Raw genomic sequence first — 13226 nt, 5'->3', positions numbered from 1 at the left:
GTGTGCTCCAACGTTAACGATGTCCCAAATAGATTAGTATTTGTTTAAGCAGGTAGTTTCTCTTCTTTTATATTGTTTATAGTTATTTGCTGGTGTTAATGACTAATGGTCGTATCTTTACTATTCTGCAAGTGTTAGATACTAATTTTGGGCTCAGAAATAGGTTTTACTTGTTCGCTTACATATAATTTATATATTTACTTTATATCAACTCCCTTTCAAGATGGCGCCTGTTCTTTTACCAGCGCGCTGACTTTAGTCCCTCTTCTATGTTATCATTAAGAACGTGATCACAAACAAAAGCGCCGGTTCTCAGACGCTCGTTCTACGAGGATAGATCTCGGTCACAGGGAACGCCGTGCAATGATCTGACCACGGCTACGATGTTCCCATAAAGATACTAGCATATTTGATTAAGGTGAGCGTTCCTGAGGGGTGTTGTGTACTCAACTACTCGAGCATAACGTTGAGTAGTTTTTCTATTGAGTTGTTTCCTACTGTATTCGGAATGATGGCATTCGTTTCCTCTATTTCGTTTCCAGATTACATATTAGGATTCCTGCAGTATTATACTGGGATGTGATAATTAACTGCGTTCATCACACGAGGTCAGTGTTAGACCGGATTGGTTATTATTAGACGTGGTGGCACGAATAATTCTACTAGACATCATATTATTATTAGTCATCACAATAGTCACTCACACTTATTGCCTTTATAGATTTCCTAGACCACGATAAGAGTACCGTTGAACACAGGCCGTACCTGACTTTAAGGTATGTCTCAACTCTGATGGGGTTCACAGTTCCGATATTATCATAGGTTTGGACACATTTTCGCGCAATATCAGATCGGGATATCTATTATTATAGGACTGGTACTTTATATCTATATCTATCTATGTTTATTTTGTTGATCTTCCTGATACTTTGATAATGTATATCTGTGGGATAATAGGTCTTTCTCTCTCTTTCCTTCTTTCTCTCACTCTATATATACATATGCTTTGTTCTACATTCCTTACATCTCTCATTCTGGTGACGTTCATATTTATTTATAACTCTCTTCACACATCATCACTTGGTGATATAATTCCTATATGGTTGAGTATTGACTAGTTATGAGAACTTGACTCAAGATGTTTGACCCTTTATAAATGGATTGCAGCATATTTTCTATTGTCCAAATTTTGGGAGATTAAGTCACATATAGCATGTTTTGACTTGCACAAATTTCATGATAACTTCTGCTCTTAACTTGTCTGTCTGAGATGACATGTACTTAGATACAAATGTGTTCTCAATTTTACAGCCCTGATGAAGTCCGTGAGAGGGATCTCTCATTGGACGAAACACGTGTTGGCTGTGGAGGCTAATTGTACATGATTTCAAGGACATTTCCCTATTATGATTGAACTACTTCAAGAAATAAATTTATCCTGAACCAGAGCCTGGCGTGATTGCCTTTCACACAGAGGATCTATTACATCACCATACTCTTAAAACTTTACTCTTGTGAGTGCTCTGACAGCTGTTTGTTGTAGCCTTTTCTAGTCAGCCCTCACACCTCTGTCACCTTTGACATCACATCCTCCCCAAGTTGGCATGATTGCAACTTGGTTCATCGTTTAACACCATTACGTTGTCATGCACTTCTCCAGGCCCTAAATCCGAGTAGAGCACTTCCGCTAAAACAAATGTAGCCACATGCCCGTGTCTGTACAATGTGCAAAGAGACCAAGTAATTGACAGAAGTTGGGCTATAGAATTGACCAATAAAATAAACATGTTTTAGACTTCATCTGTAGGAACAGGGAATTGCAACCTGGTGTTTAGTGCTGTCAAATATTGAGCAGGTCTGCCCTCATAAGGTTAACATCCATGTGACATAATTATGGAGACTATTGGTATCTAACCATTTTGACCTCACTTAGATGATCACATCCCATACTCTCTTAAAAAACTTTTGGACATGTAGTCCACCTAAAATACCTGGGTAATCATATTGGTTGCACTCTTTCCCCTTCATTCCTGGTCATTGACTCTGATGTATTTAGTCTTCAACAAGGTATCTTTCCAGTGGTTGTAAAACTTCCTCCTGTTCTAAACAAATGGAGACACTGCCAGTGTATAGTCATAAAATATTTGAAATGCATTGTAAGGAATAAATGTCCGATATTACCTCCCTGCAGCATTTGAGATGTTATGCTGAATACATTATTATATTGCTCTTACCATTTCTTGCCCTTATTCTACACATTGATGCCCTTTTCTTTCCTTGATTGTGCCAGTTCTTGTCAAGTGTTCTGCCTGTATTCAAATTGTGTGCACCATGTCAGCCAGATCAGGTTGTGTTGGTGTCCAGTATCGCTAATCAAACAATTTTCATTTCTCTGCCCTTTTGATTAATTCACTCAGCTTAGTTCCTGGGCTGCAATTATGTATTCCTCTTGTGGGGTTTACGGTGCTGTTCCTCTGAAAACTATTGATTTATGATTATGTATTTTCACCCTAGAAATTCCCACCACCATCCAGTTTGCTGCACCTTGTCCTCCCACCTGTGTTTTGCCTTTCACCCGGAATGCGTTGCTGCTGCCCAATACAAATAGATGGTGGATCTTGTTTTACCTACCTTGGGACGGGATTTGAGACGTCAACCCTCTGTAAATGGTGTCCCAACAGGGGGAGGTTAAGAAACATGAGGTGGAGCTAAACACTTCTTTAAAGCTAATTTAGAGCTCCATATTTTTTAAAACATTTATAAAAAATACCTGGTGCTCCCTTTCTAGGTTGAGAATAGTAGTGCCCAAGCGCTGCTTTTTGACGTGTTTTGATCTATTCTGTGGGATTTCGCCGCGCCCATCACTTTCATTCATTTTTGGGCCTGCCTTTCAAAAATCCCTTAATGTTTTGGGTAAATGCTTTACGTTTGTCCCACCTTGAGGCCGTTTTATTACGCCTTGCAGACTGACTCTGTTACATGTATTATTGCACTATCGGCCATAAACTTTAGTGTGTGCGTACTCCTTTTTAGGTCGAATGCAAGCGCTTTGGCCTGTTGTAAGTATTGTGGGCTTTTAACCACACCAATCTTACGCCAATCACTTTCATTCGTTCCTGGGCTTGCCTTTCAAAAATCACTTGATGTCATTGGTAAATGCTTTACGTTTGTGCCCCACTTGAGGCCTTGACGCCTTGCACACGGTCCCTATTACATAGATTATTGCACGATTGGCTATATACTTCAATGTGGGCAAACCAATTTTTTTTTTTTTGGTGTCTCTCCTTCGGGCTGCATGGCGGCCATGGTGCTCACGCTGTGAACAGGCACAACTGTGAATTCTATCAGCGGTATTGGTGCTCTGGTCACATTGTTCACAGTTGCCTAATCAGAGTAACTTCTTGTGGCTCTCTTCTTAAAACACTAGAAATTGGTAAATGCTTGACGTGAAACAGAAAAATCCTCAAAGCAAAAGCAGTGCTCCCAGCACAGCGGGTGAGACAATATTACAATATTGACTGCACTCTGGAAACTCACCCCATATTGCTTTGCAGGGCATTACTATCACAAAACATTTTTGCTCATAACTCAGCCTGTGATGGTCCTAGGACAATGGGACCAAAACCTTCAAAATAACGTGCTCTTTCTGTCTACATAATATCTGGGTCCCGCGCTAGGTTAGTGAGAACCCCAAAAATAATAACCCTTCCCACTATTCAGTGCCTTTTTTAAGCTCTCTAATGACTGGAACGTATGTTTTACAGCTAGGAATAGCTTGTTTTTTAAGGGCTTGTCCAATATCATCGCCATAGGCCTGTTGTCCCTGAAAATCTGTAATGCACTATGCTCTCTAGGGGCTAAATATATGGTTACACTACATTATTAAATGCCATTTTCATTTTGTGTGGTGATGCCCTCTGGGGGTTAACTATATAGTTACATGACCATGTTTCTTACAGATGTTATTTTCATTGTGGTGTCAGGGGTGTGGAATTTATTAAAATATCTACTTGTCCAGGGGACAGGTTGCTTCTCAAATCTACTTGTCCTGTAAAAAGATCTACTTGTCCCTTTGGTGCCATGTAGTGTGGCGTCAAATTATGGCAGCAATTAATAGCCTCTCTGATTATGCCAGGGCTACGACCATAGTAGGGCTTGAATACTTGGAGTTTCAATCCCTACTGTAGCAATTTCCTTATTTTGCCACCTTTCTGCAGATCTGCATACTGGGGCTGGAGGAAGCAGTAAGCAATAGTTCCAGGGCTGGAATGCCTTTGAGTCTGCAAACCTACTAACCTGCATATTTGAAAGATTTTTACCAGCTTCTCTCTAATATTTTCCCATAATAAGAAAGGTTGGACATTTACTCCTGACAATGGCAGAATTAGAACTTCTTCCAGGGTTGGGAAGAAAGTGGCTGGAGGGAAAATGAACTTGCAAATGCTCAATAGATTTTCACATGAGCAAATCTACACATCGTATTTACCCACGCTAAAATACAGTTCACAAATATTTTATAGGGGTACGACATATACCATGGGTGCACTTTTGTGACTTTCTTTAAGAATTTGGGGCCACAAGTAGGTAGGTTCAGATTTGTGACCTGCAAATTGCAAGTTGCAAATCCGAATGTAGGATGGTGTCCTTCACACCATCTGTGATTAGCAAGGGCTTCGCAAATGCCCACATCATGAATAATCATGAGGTGGGTCGCAATTTGCGACCCCCTCACGAATGGTGGCCCTCACAGGGATGGTGGCCCTCAAAGGGATGGTGGCCTGCTGGAGACAGCAGACCACCATGTCTGTGACTGCTTTTCAATAAAGCAGTTTTTTTTTTTTTTTTTTTTTTTGTAATGCAGCCCGTTTTCCTTAAAGGAAAACGAGATGCATAACAAAAACGAAAAATGAAACGTTTTCGTTTCATTTTTTCAGAGCAGGCAAATGTTTACAGTGACATTCACAATGGGAAAGGGGTCCCATGGGGATCCCTTCCCTTTTGTGAAAGTGTTAGCACCCATTTGAAATGGGTGCATACTGCGATTGGTTTGCGCCCCCGGTCACAAAACAATCCTACATTGCACTGCGAGTTGCAATTAGGAAGGGAACACCCCTTACTAATTGCGAGTCGCAAACCCGTTTTGTGATTCGGTAACCAGGTTACTGAATCGCAAAACTGGGTTTGTGCATCGCAATGTGCTTTTTGCACGTCGCAAACAGCGAAAGTCGCTGTTTGCGACATGCAAAAAGCTACCTACATGTGGGTCTTGGTCCCTAATTAGGTCTGGTGTTAACAAAGACATTTTGTTTTTATTAAACTTCTATTTCTCTCTCTTTCGGCTGGCTTTACTGTGAGTGATCGCATTCTGCTCTTCCACAAGGAGCATATTGCCACACAAAGTAGTTTTGTTCAGTGTCAGGAACTACAGTGGCAATCAGTGACGTAACGAAACTGGAGGGTGCCCCTTTGCAAAGAACATGGAGGAGCACCCTCTCCAGACTCACTCAGGGCAGGTGCTGTGCTGACGGGGCCCCCTGGAGGGCGGCTGCGGGGCCTTTGTTATGCTGCTGGTGGCAGCGTGTGCTTTAAGAGTTCAAAAACCTTTTGGGGGGGTTTTGCCAATGTTTGTTACAATGTTGAGGGCCTGGTAGCTCCCACAACAATAAAGTGTTACAAAAGCCATGTCAAAACAAGACACGCATTGATGAAACTAAAAGACTTATAAAAATATGTCAGATCAGTTGGCTTTGTCAGTGTTTGTTTATTTTCATGCTTCCCATAATCGTGTTGAAAATGGTTACACTGATTTTCCATTAGAAATATTTTTGGGAAATACTAGCATGCATCAACACATTTTACTAAATGACACTTCATTTGCATATAATCAGAGAGCATTCTGGGAGCATTATACTTAGCCTCTTAGCCTAAACTTTTCAAACATGTGTGTACACGTTTTTTTTTTTTTGTACTGGAACCAACGTCAGTAGTGAAGTGTGACCTTAAAACATTTATTTACAGCACGCACCCTAATAATGAAGGCTTTCAAATAATGAACCATAAATACAAGTTCGAACAGCATTATCTTTTGGAAACACATTACCTCAACTGCAGAGAGTTCAACTCTCTGTAAACAGGCAGCCAATGGGTTTGTGCTGCAGGGGGTTGGGCCTACTTGTCCCAAGGTCAAAGGAAACATAAAAACTTGTTGCCCTTGACCCCAGGAATTCCACATCCCTGGGTGTCCTCTAGGAGCTGTTCTAAGCATTACAGTCATATGAATATTTTAGTATGTTGATGTCATTCACAGTCTAACCAAAGTTTATTTCTGATAAAGGTTTATATGATAATTGTATATGTTTTAATACTCTGTCCTTATTACAATTACGACCTTGATTCAGGTAAACTTAACATCCTTATAACACTATGACGGTTTGAACATTCTTGTTCTAGTTTATTTCTCCTCTGTGGCTGTCTTGTCTCTTTTTGGGGAATCGTGTTAGCTAGCCAACAACTCTGATGGTGGGGTGGTGAAAGTTGTATGCTTGTGGAATTTGCATGGTATATTTAAGACTGTTTTAGAGCTCCGTGGCTCTGAAAGAAAAAATGACAACATTTTAATTTTTTGCTGCAGGTAGAGGAAGAAGGTAAATGGAAGTGCTTTAGTTTAATGCATGGCCACTGGAGTCATATGACAGGAAAAGACCAAATTTTGAGGCAGGGTTGACCAATTTATGTGGCATGAAAAGTCCAGTTATGAATTTACAATGCCATTGGCTCTAACTCGAGCAAATGTGTGATCTATTGCATTGCAAATGCTTTTTTCTTGTCTCTCCCCTTTCTGCGCCATAGCGCTTTGAAGTTCTAAAGCGTGGTGTATGTCCTTAGTATACTAAAAACAAACTGGTGCTCTCTCCCTACCGACAATGCCCAAATGCTGCTTTCTCACACTGTGCATCATGTATCAGCTTTTCACACTGAATGCAATGCATGTTTACCAAAATGTTTTTGCTTCAACGCCCTCTGTGTGTCTTTCTCACCCTTACCCAAGTGAGCAGTTGCACTGTTCAGTTTTAAACAGTTCCAGCTTTTCTCACTGTCCATCCTTGGTGGTAGCTTTTCACACTGCTACGCATTGTGCATTACTTCTTTTCAGGGGATTTTACTGGATAATTTTAAGACTCTGCTTTTTTTCCTGACATTGGCAACAGTGATAACAGATGTGATGGTGATCCATAGTATATTTCTGCTTCAAGTGCTGTATGGGGAGCTGAGTTTCCAAATCCCTCAAAGCGTCCACTTCAGTGAGTTTGAAGTACATGTTGTCCAAGATATTCAACCGTAGTGAGACAGGCCTGTCCCTTACTATGCATTACAAGTGTCTAATGCAAATTACATGTATAGCAGAGGAGGTAGTTTTTTCTGAGGACTGTTTTTAAGCATTATTATTTATTTTTTGGCATTGTTCTTTCTCTTTTAACACTTCGCATGTAAGCTGAAATTAAAGGCAGCCCCCCTCACCATAGGGAATGGCTGTTGCAACACCCAGTATTGACAAGGATGACAAATAAAGCAAGGTGAATTTCTTACACCATTTGCAGAAGTTTTTTTATTTTTTCTTCAGTTTTTAAATTGCTTTCTGTAGTACCTTGGTAAATGCTGCTTTTAAAGTATGAGAACCAATGACCATGTTAAAGGCAAATCATATATAATAATTTCTTAAAACTCTCCATAAAGGTATAGAGCATGTTTTCTTTCTACTAAAGACAAGAATGTATCTTTTCCAAAACATTTAAAAACGTTACCTCTGAATGAAATAAATAGTGAATCAACAAACATATTTACTTGTGTGTTACGTTTGAAGTGTTAGTGACTGAACTAGAATATTATCAGGCTAATGAAAAATATTTTGATTAGAGGGATTTTTTTTTGTATATGTACTTCCAGTGTTTCAGAGCAGCATCCTCTGCTGAGTCCTCTGCAAGCACTAACAGGACTCTCGTTCCTTAAGTAATGCTCAACTATCTGTTAAGCACATCACCATGCTTGTTGACCGCTTCTTCATTTCAGCCTCATCTAAACTAACCTCCCAAGGCGTGCCCTTGTATAGAGTTGTCAATTTATAATAAATAATGGCAATATTTTTTTTTTTTGCCACAGATAAAGGAAGAAGGTGAATAGAAGTGCTTTAGTTTTATGCGGGCTACTGGAATTATGTGGCCAATTTATATGAAAATAAAAGTTCAGTTATGCATTTACAGCACAAATAGCTCTAACTCTTGCAAATGCTTGTTTTTTTTTTTTTTTTTTTTTTTTTTTTTTTTTTTTTGCTTTTACCTTCTGTTATTCATTCTCCTTTCCTGGCTCCCATGTTTTCCCTTGTTATCCTTGATGCTTCTGTTAACTTTTTTTTCGTCCATCCTGTCTATTTCAGGGTCTCCTTACTTTTTTTGATATCTTGTCCTTTTATTTTTGGTACTTGTGAAATTTTCCTGTGTTTTGCTCCATAATGTTTTGGAATCAATTTGTTTCTCCTCTCTTCCCTTGCAGGTGATGGTAAATGTGTGATCTGTGACTCGTACGTAAGGCCCTGCACACTGGTGCGTATCTGCGATGAGTGTAATTATGGCTCATACCAGGGTCGCTGTGTGATCTGTGGTGGTCCTGGCGTCTCCGATGCATATTACTGCAAGGAATGCACCATCCAGGAGAAGGATGTGAGTACTTTAACTGTTTAGCATTCATTCTTGCCTGCTCTGCACACTGGTCTCTCACTGCGTTATCCCAGAGTGTGGGGCCTAAACAAATCTCTGAACTTGGATCTGCTGCTCCCCTTACTATTTTGGTATCTTTGTGCAGCTCTTCCACTGAACCCAAGTTCTGCTGTTTGGTAACTTCCTTCCTTTTCTAGTGTGTACTTCAAGCATGCATACACCAGGGGTCTGAGGTATTGACGTTCTTGTGGTTCACAGCATAGTCCAAGTTTCGAAGTTAAGTGGGAGAGTCAAGTGCAAATGTAATAGATTGCCTGTCATTCATGGAGATAGTATGACATCTTTATATGACAAAGGCGTGTCTAATGTCACTTTCGTCTTTCTGTGTGTATGTGTTATATATATCTATCTATCGGTGATCCAGCTAGGGGTCCAAAAGGTTACAGTGAGTCATAAATAATTTTTTTCTTGGCTATTTTATATAGTTTATATATGATACTTCTGTCATATCTCTCTTAATATAGAGATATATAGATTCTTCTTCCAGCGTATACCTCACAAGTTGAATAATCGCATGCCTTAGACTGGATACAGAGCTCTATGATGCCGATAGGAAGTGTTGGCTTTGCATTGCTGCTGAATGTGTCATGGAAACAATTTGTGAAAGCCATGTAAAGCTCATCTTGATGCAACAACATCGGTTCCCTTTTTTCCCCGCCTTTGACCTGGATCTGGAGCTGATTCTCAGAGCTTTATGAAAATTCCTTGCACAGATTTTTTTTTTTTGTGTGCAGTGTCTCGTCTTCTTCCCCCCCCCAACCCAAATTTAAGCTTTCAGGCGCCAAGTATTGTTGGAGCCCCTACTCGATTTGGTGTTTGGGGTTTCACCATGGCCCCAGATTCTGTGAGTCCTGGCTCTCCATTCACAACAATGTGATTAAGAAACCGGAGGCCAAAGTGTTCATGACTCGGCCTGCAATAAAAATAGAGGCTGACTTAGTTTGCGGGTTTGCACAAGGTTGACTTTCTCCCACTTCTCTGGTAGATGTAGAAAACAAAAAATGTCTGTAAGATACATCTCCTAGGTGCTGTCTGGCTCCCACAAGGTCTTCATCCTTGGAGTTGGACTGGGTAGCAGTGGAGCACTTGTACCAAGTATCTCCTCTGAAGATTTCTTTTGAGCCAGCAAATTCGACATTGGCACAGATGCCATCATAACTTAATATTGTAGGGTTTAGGGTCTGATCCAGCAGCATTTCTCAATGCTCTATTCAACATATTCACTTGAGCCATTGACCCCTCTAATGCACCTTCAGGTCTCATGGGGCTGTATGGCATGACTGTTTATACCTAATGTCCTGGAGCTGCTCAGAGCCCAGCTCTGGCTCCCACCATCAGTCGGCGACACCTCCGCCAGACTCTGGTGCAGAGTCTAGGGCACCCAGCCCCATTGCAGGCCTAGTACCACGCAATAGATCCAGAAGAGAGGCCCAACAATTGAAAGAATAAGAGGCATACCTCCATGAAGGTGTGTTCCATGGACAAACCATTTGTGATCAGTAGAAAGTACCATACTCAAATGACCCCAAGACAGATCTGGATTGCTATGACTGTCCCTGAGGTGAAGCAGGCTTTTGTACACCTTGCCTGGGAATGTCCTACCATAAGCATGTTTTGGCTTGAAGTATCGATAATGCAGTGATTGGAATTCCGTTGCAGTTGTCCCCTGTGATAGCCATGTTAGGGTGTGTTGCAGATATTCCGTTGTTGGTTAGCAGTCTCTCTTTCATAATACTATTTATGTGAGTAGTTTAGAGAACCCAGCCCCTCCATGCCCCCTCCCCCGAACCCCTAAAGTTGGAGTGTTTTTGGAATGTACTATGTTGCAATGAGACTATGGACTGTTTTGCATTTCTGTTTCTGGTGCAAATAAACCAGAAGATAAGTGGATCACTATGGAGATATTTGGAAAGACCACTCCATACGAGTATTGAAACAAGATACTACATTTTTTTTATGTACTTGATATTTTACATTGATTGCTCGTAGATCTCAACGTGTTTCTACTGAGACTGCACCACCCAGGCTAAGTGTAGTGTGGAACCTACTCAGTGAAGTTGATAACTCAACAACTTTGCTAATGTCAGTTATGTACTTGTCATCTGTATTTTTGACACCTAGTGACCGAGCCTAATCTACATAACTCTGTTGCTCAACCTGAGTTTTTGATATCTCAACTGGAGACCTCCCAGTATCTTATTTTTCGAAACAGTCCTGAATATAACTATTCTCTCTGCCTTTCCTTTTGAGAGGCTGAGAAGAGTGTTGCATGCAGATGTTCTGTGCTTCTTGCTGTGTCCCCTGCTCTGCCTTCCAGGGCAGGGGTATCACCTTAAGGATTTTTGGGGCTCCTGTTTGGAACAACTTTGAAGTTTAATACCACTTTCTTTTTTGCCCATTGAAGCCTGATATTGCAACAGTATTTAATTATGCCGTAAAGGTTAAGGTGCAGAAATACACAGACATGTTGGAACTTGGAGGCTGTGGGCAGTTGCTGACTTTACCCATGCTTTAAAATGTCTCTTCAGGACAGACCTTTTTCTCCCAGCTGGAGTGGATGGTGCTGCAGTTAAATCTCAAAAGCCACCAGCTTCCTGCCTTGAGATTGAGGGAGGACCTTTAAGTTCGATTCAGTTGCCACCAGAGGTTGTGGACATTATCCTTTAAGCTTGCCGCCCATCTGCGAAATGTTTACTCTGGGAGATTTTAACAGTTTTGTTTCATGGTGCGCAGACAAAAATGTTGGCCATTTATTAGCCTGCCTGTCAGGGGTCGTCCAGCTTGTATTCTCCTTAGCTCAGAGTGGCTGTGCTGTAAAAGGGTATTTGGCTGTATTGTCTGCATTTGTATTTCGGGCAGCCTTCCCAGTTCAAGTTCTCAGTTGTGATGAGGTTCCTTAAGGGGATGACCAATCTCTACCACTCCAACTCTGTTTTTTACTCCTCAGTGGGGCCTTAATATTGTTTTTAATGTTTTTGATGGGGTCTCCGTTTGAGCTCCAGCTGTCTTTTTGGTGGTCATCACTTTGGCAAGGTGGGTCAGTGAGCTGCAGACCCTGAGTGCCCACCAACTGTCTGCATTCCTTTTCTCTGACAAGTTGGTGTTGTGAAGCAGGGCCTCTTTCTCCCCCATAGGTATTTAGTCCCTTCCACTTGGCTCAGTCTATTACCTTCCTGTCCTTCTATCCTCTGCCTATCCCACAAAGGAGGAGGAACAGGTGTAACACCTGGACCTTAAGCAGGCGGTTGGTTTTTACTGTATTAGTGTTATGATTGGTTGACCAACTCTTTGTCCATTTACTATGATAGTAGGAAAGGCGGTACATAACTGGACATAAGCCCATTTGATTATCCTCTGTATCAAAATGTGCCACGGATTTGCCATAAAGGAGCCATCCAAAGGGATCGGAGTTGCATAGAGACAGAACTTTGCTGTGTCTGTGCTATAAGCCTTCCTTATTTAATCATCCCTGTTTGGTAATCTTTTTAAGAGACGAGAAATCTATGGGTAACAGTAGCTGACAGACACTGGAACTCGCTCCCCCAATCTCTGACTTCTATCACAGAAGATTTGCCATTTAGATGGGGGTGGGATGGGTAGGGTCATATTTAAAGCGCACATGGTCCGCTCACCCACCCTTGATCATGGTGGGTTGGAGAGGGAATCAGAAGTGGGGTGTTTCAAGAAACTAACACGCCATACTACCATGTTCCACCCCCCCTCCCCCCCCCCCCCCCAAAAAAAAACACTTTGGAAAGAAGGGTTTGCACCGAATGTAAAGAGCATCAGGTCCACTGTGCTGTGTAACACCACATACCCAAACTAATTTACCAGTATACTGCTCAGCTACTGCTATGCACATACTCGTCCACCATCCGATGAAAACACTCTATATAAACATAAGGCCACAATTGCGGGCCAGCATGTCCACCATCAAGTAGCAACACACCCACTTTCTTACAACCACAGTAAAAAGTCCAGTATTGTCACACTACCACAATTGTGCGCCTATAGACCCACCATCAAGTCTCACCCACCATCTCACTCTCGATCACATGGTCACTCAGCCACTATCAAATGTCCCCACACTTGCTATACTATATGGACACATCTCCACAATCTTAGTTCACTCCCCCATCAAATGGCAACAGACCCACCTTAACACCTCCATGCAACCATCATGCTACCATATCCACAATGACATGTCTGCCGCCATAATTACCCCAGAGACTAATTGATCGGGAGGACTTAATTGATGTATGAAGATTCGTTTCAAGGGACCTTTAGTTTTACTTTCTGGTGATACCAGAGAACAAGCACTTGCATATAAATTACTGGTTAGCTACACAAGGCCTATTTCTGTGGTTGCATGAGTACCCTATGCTCTTGTGTGTGTGTGTGTGTGTGTGTGTGTGTGTGCGCGCGCTTGTGTGTGTCTCTCTTTCCCTTCTCTTT

The 13226-nt window shown here is 41.5% G+C and overlaps 1 protein-coding gene across 1 annotated transcript in view; it reads left to right on the top strand.

Annotated features, from left to right (window-relative positions):
• PHF5A (PHD finger protein 5A) overlaps nt 1-13226 on the top strand; it is a 134151-nt gene that overhangs the window by 44724 nt on the left and 76201 nt on the right. The window contains exon 3 of the mRNA XM_069231253.1: nt 8548-8714. Within this exon, the coding sequence (XP_069087354.1) occupies nt 8548-8714 (167 nt within the window). The remainder of the gene's footprint in view (nt 1-8547; nt 8715-13226) is intronic.

This window comes from Pleurodeles waltl, chromosome 4_2 (assembly GCF_031143425.1).
Source record: "Pleurodeles waltl isolate 20211129_DDA chromosome 4_2, aPleWal1.hap1.20221129, whole genome shotgun sequence".
Taxonomy (NCBI): Eukaryota; Metazoa; Chordata; class Amphibia; order Caudata; family Salamandridae; genus Pleurodeles; species Pleurodeles waltl.
Note: the sequence above shows the minus strand (reverse complement) of the source record. Positions and strands in the feature narration are given on the sequence as shown.